Source organism: Quercus robur, chromosome 8, assembly GCF_932294415.1.
Source record: "Quercus robur chromosome 8, dhQueRobu3.1, whole genome shotgun sequence".
Classification (NCBI taxonomy): domain Eukaryota; kingdom Viridiplantae; phylum Streptophyta; class Magnoliopsida; order Fagales; family Fagaceae; genus Quercus; species Quercus robur.
In genome coordinates this window covers 11,306,825-11,312,426 of record NC_065541.1, presented here as the reverse complement: position 1 = coordinate 11,312,426, position 5,602 = coordinate 11,306,825, and the positions used below count along the sequence as shown (strand labels likewise).

Below are 5,602 nucleotides of genomic sequence, written 5' to 3'. Positions count from 1 at the left end.
ACAAATCACTGTGTCAATTTATTTTCTGTTGCATACTTTAGTTAATTGGTGATTTGTTTGTGTTGCCACATACAATTGCATGTTAATTTGAGTAAGTAATAAACTTGGTTAATTAATCAATTAATTCATCACAAGGGGTCAATTCGTTTTTAGCTTATCAGATAGTATATACTTTCTAAACTGTTTAAACTTGTTTTTGAAAATAAAATTGGTTAGATGTGTTTAGTGTGTTTTTGATCTAGGAATGCTTTGCATCTAGAGTTGATGATGTGTTTGACTGCTCAACTTACTTCTTGGTTGCTTGTTTTGGTGTCTCTCTTGATTGCATTCATCATATGTTGTTTCACCTCCTTGAAAAACCTTATTTTAAACTTCTTAATAGATGCTCGGTACCTCCTCGATAGAAGCTCAATAGCACCTCGATACATGCCTCTTTTATCGAGATTTCTGGGTTTATTCTCAAGATTTCTAAATTTATGCTCGATTTATTCTCGATAGGTCTAACCCAGTTTTGCTCAAACTCAAATATCTCGATCTCTCTCTTCTCTCTCGATCCAAACCATTTCTTTTCACCAAAAACCTCCTCCCACTCAAGTTTTCGACCTAATCTAAGCCTCAATCCCTTGGTAAGTGTTCTAAATCTCTTTTCTCTCTCCTTCTTCATGCATTTCATGCATTTAGACCTAGGTTTTCAAGTTTTAGGGAATTTTTTGGGATTTTGAGTCATTTGTAAAAATTTTGGGTTAGGTGTTGTTGATTTGTTCTCACATTCTCATGTGATGCATTCTCTAGCATTATAATCATGTTTTCATGTGTTCTAGGTTGTGTGCTTGATTAACCAGTGTGAGTGCTGTAGTTTGGATTGAGTTTTTGCACATGATGTAATTTCTTTTGCAGGTAACATGTTCATGCATTATCATGCATTGCTCTTCGTTCTTTTCTTCTATCCTGTGCCTTATCTTCTGCTGTGTTTCTCTATTTCTTTTCTTCTCTCTTGATTTAGTTTCCATCTTATTGCACCTAAAAAGTCTATTCCTTCAAAGAACCTGATCAGACATTGTGCTTTTTCTTCTTCTTCTCCTTGTATTCTTGGCTCCATAAGGTTCCGTGATGAGAAGGCCAGAGGTGACTTCTTTGAGAACTTCTCTAACCGAGCGATTCATTCAGAATGCTAGGTCATTCTGTCTGATTTTCTAGACACTCCACTACCTGGTGCGTTTAACTCTCGGGGTTGGGCTTCTTTATGTGAGATACCCAAGAGGTGTCCCGGTGTGTTTATTTAGGATTTCTACTCTAACATGCACGCCATCAATACCTCTTTGCCTAGGTTTACTACTTTATTCTGAGGTATACGTATCGTAGTCACCCTGGAGTTCTTTTTTGAGGTACTACATGCTCCTAGGGTTGATCCTCCTAATTACCCTAGTCACCGTCATCTCAATTCTATCTCTCGAAACGAGATGACCTTACTCTTCTATCAGAAGGCCATGGTGTGGGGAGAAACTCTAAATTTCTCCATCACTAAGTTTGCTAAGGGTCCAAGGATCCTTAATATGGTGATGACCTTTGTTCTCACATCATGGTCTCACTATAACACTATCAATGAGTCTTGTGCTTGTTTCCTTCTTTCTCTCATGGAAGATATTTCTATAGATTTTCCTTCACACATGATAGATATCTATCGAGACACTGCTAGACGTGATGAGCTTATCTTTTCCTCGGCTATCATAGGCATCCTCTCTCTTTTACTTTCTATGCCATGGGTGCCATTAGCAAGGAATCTATTCGGAGGAGTGACACACAGCTAGCTACAAAGTGGGCTCGTGTGGAGTCTACTTCGTCGGATGCTGCTCTTGCCTCTAAACCGTCTTCCTCATCTGTTCCTCCCTTTTCTTCTTCTAGAGCCAAGGTCTCTTTCACTGCCATCACGGATCAGCTTTAGCTTATACGTGCTAATTTTGGTAGTCATCTTAACCATCTTTCTGATGAGATGTATCAGATGAACACTAGGATTGGTCGCATCGCTCGCCGCCAGTCTCGCCTTGGTGGTTTTGCTCATTCTCTCTCACTCAAGCCAACTGAGAAATCTTCTTCGAATGGTGGAGATGGTGATGATGATGATGCTTCTTGCTTTGAGACTAATGATGAAATGACTGCCTCTCAATGATTCACCCTTTGTCACTCTTGACAAAAAAGGGAAGTAGTTTTGTATATGAGAGTAGTCTTTTTGTTAAGGGGAGAGTGTTTTGAGAGATGTAGTGAGGTTTTGTTGTATCTTTCTCATTACATGTACCATGGTCTTCTGACCACTTTTACATACATCGTATTCTTTTGATATATATATATATATATGTATGTATTCAATAATGTTGTTCTCTATATTATAATCTTCTTTACTTGAAATGGCATTTAATTATTCAAATTAATTATTAAACATATAAAGACGTATTAGTGTCATGTCATTCAAAATTTTGAATGATGTGACAGTCTAAACTCTACCATATATATATATATATATATATAAAAGATTGTGTTCAAGTTATATCTGATGTAATTCTAAGCAATATTACATCACCCAATAATTTGTTATTGAATTAATATTTTGAAAATTCAACAATTGAATTACATGTTCTATATGTTCTTAACATGAATGCCAATTTTCATATCAATCGGATCTTATTTACCATTTAATCTATAAACTCATCTTTTATGCATTATTTTAAACTACAAAAATTTGAATTTTAACAATTGATTGATGACATGGTTATTAATCTCTGATCACCTTAAAATTTTGCAATCATGAAGAATATACGAAGATAATGTAATCTAACGGTGGATTTGTCAATATTCATATCTAATTAAATAATATTGAGTGATATAACATTACTTAGAATTACACCAGATATAACTTGAACCTAACATATATATATATATATATATATATATAATTCCTTCTCTTCCCTTTTTTTCACTTTTTCAATTCATAAACAATTCAAATAGTTTTCAAGTAATAAATTGGAGACAGCTCTCAACTAGCAATATTGAGGAATTAACGGAAAAAGAGCAAGAACATTATTATAATTTCACTTGTAGTACATAAGGCCTTAGCTAATACATAGACATTTATTCATGTTTTATAGATCATGGACATGCAAATTCCAAAGCAAAAGAAAAACACACAAACATTTGTGAATGTTCTTCTACCTAGAAGAAGTCTTTTTTATTTCTTCATTCTTTTTATTTTAAAGAAGTCTTAAGAAACGATGGCTGCCACTTTGGGAACATAAACGGGAAATTTATCAATTTCGTCAATCCAAGGATTATTCTTCTCATATTTCGGATTGATGGTTCGCAATGCATGCCACACAGCACTATTACACTTGAATCCTGATCCAAAAGCAATCTGCCACACCCGATCACCTTTCTTGATCCTCCCTTTGGCCTCAGAATAAGCTAGTTCATACCATAAGGAACTACTAGAAGTATTCCCAAACCTATAAAGGGTCATTCTTGAGGGCTCCATATGCCATTCACTCAGCCCAAGGTTCTTCTCTAGTTCATCTAACACTGCCCTCCCCCCTGCATGTATACAAAAGTGCTCGAAAGCCAACTTAAAATCTGGAACGTATTGTTTTATCTTCATTTTAAATATCTTTCTTCCAACTAAATTCACAAAAAATAGGATTTGTTCCGATAAGGGAAGGACTAATGGCCCTAATGTTGTGATGTTGTTTTTAAGGGTTTCACCAGCCACTGTCAATATATCTTTGGAGATTGAAACGCCAAGTTCTTTGTCCATGTCTTCCTTTTGAATAACACAATTGTAACATTTATCATCTGCACCTTTGTGAGTACGTAGAGTATGAATGAGTTGGTATTTTGAATGACGGCGATCCGATGATCGGTTTGATAAGAGGATTGCAGCTGCTCCTAGACGTAATAGGCAATTTGAGAGGAGCATTGATCGGCTATTGCCGCGATACCAGTTGAGAGTCATGCTTTCCATGCTTACTATTAGTGCATAGGAGTTAGGTTGCACCTGTTCCACAATGAGAATAAAATAATTTATTTACGTTATTTAAGGATGTTAGAGATGTTATAATGCTATACTAGCATTAATATTATTTAGGCTAGTTTTGGAAGCTTGTATTATTTTAACTAAAAGACAACACATTAAATAATTTTTGCTTAAAAAGTTGGATTAGATCAATTAATAGAGTACAAAAACATATTCTTGCATCATAGAACTCAAGTTTTTCTTTTTCAAGTTAAATAAACACTTAATAGACAAGAATAATTTTTTCCTGTTTTCCATACTGATTAACATCTATAATTATATTTATCGTAGATTCTTTTGCTAAGAAGTAAAGTTACTTTAATAAAAAATAATTTGTAAAATTTACATTACTTTGTTAGAGCTGACCGACTGGTAACTATTGTTCGATTATCCTTATCTTTTGTACTAACTAATTTGTTATCTTTATCTTCTCTTCACTATAAAAGGGCAACGAGGTTAATACTCAAAACATCTTACTGCACCACATATATTTATGGTCTATAAAAATTATCTCAAACCTTTTCATAACATGCACACAAACCTGTAACAACTGCTTGGCTAGGTCTATTGAAATAAGTCCAGCACTGCAGCCCATCCCACCAAGGTTATAGCTCAAAATATTCCCTCTAAGCTTGTAGCGATTCACAACCATGGCTGATAAGGATGGTGTTGGATTGAAAAGACTAGAATTCACAATAAGAATCCCTATATCCTTAACATTTACCCTTGTTTTTGCTAACAACTTGTCAATTGCTCCAAACATCACCATCTCCGCTTCCTTCCTCGCTTCCTCGAAAGTTTGGTTCATTGGAACATCTAAGAGTGATTTGGAGACATATGTCTTCGGGCCATACCCTGACTTCTCCAAAATCTTCTTTTGAAACGCCAAACTTTCTTCAAAGAAACTCCTATTAAGCTTAGTTGCTTCCATAAAAGCTTCTTGGCTGCACATTAGACCTGGTTCGGGCTTGTAACATACGAAATTCAACAAGTAAACTTGTTTAGCACGACGCATGAGGTGAAGGGTTGCAAGGAAAACTGCAAGCGCAGTGCATAGTGTAACTGACAGGAGATTGAACTTAAGATAATTGAACAAATGGATGAGTTCGACAGAAAGATAAGTGGAAGCTATAGTAAGTGGCACGAGGAAAAGATACATGGCGTTGGAGACTAAGTAGTGGTAACCTAGCTTCACATATTTAAGCTTAACCGAATTTGGTTCATTGTCTAGGATTTCTTTATTCTCAACCTCCATTATGGAATAGAAAATCAAGAAGTTCCTTCTTGCTTGGAGATGGAGCAAATTAGAGAGTTGGATTTAGTGTAATGCAGTGTTGAGCGCATGCATTTGGAGTATAATGCTATGAAGGTATTTATAATCAATTATGGTACGTTTGGATTGAAAGGGAGGGAAAGAGAGTAGATTTAATACAAAATTAGCTACTCTCCTCTATCCAAAATTAGCTTATTTTTAACTAACTCTACTCTACTCTCCTCCACTTTCTCTCTATCCAAACAGACCATTATAAAGGAGGTAATACGTCA

The 5,602-nt window shown here is 35.4% G+C and overlaps 1 protein-coding gene across 1 annotated transcript; it reads right to left on the bottom strand.

Moving 5' to 3' along the window:
• Positions 1–3,107: 3,107 nt before the first annotated feature.
• Positions 3,108–5,364, bottom strand: LOC126694575 (3-ketoacyl-CoA synthase 11-like). Its single transcript, XM_050390926.1, has 2 exons — positions 4,599–5,364; positions 3,108–4,039 (listed from the first exon to the last, which is right to left on the bottom strand). Exons 1-2 carry the CDS (start codon positions 5,310–5,312, stop codon positions 3,254–3,256), a joined length of 1,500 nt encoding a protein of 499 aa, XP_050246883.1. The 5' UTR covers positions 5,313–5,364; the 3' UTR covers positions 3,108–3,253.
• Between the last annotated feature and the right edge of the window lie 238 nt (positions 5,365–5,602).

Bases quoted from the DNA above. Each gene is read 5' to 3' on its own strand.
- LOC126694575 (XM_050390926.1), bottom strand. From the start codon at position 5,312: ATGGAGGTTGAGAATAAAGAAATCCTAGACAATGAACCAAATTCGGTT. The intron at 4,040-4,598 runs GTTTGTGTGCAT...ATTGTGGAACAG, and splicing joins TAGCCAAGCAGTTGTTACAG to GTGCAACCTAACTCCTATGC.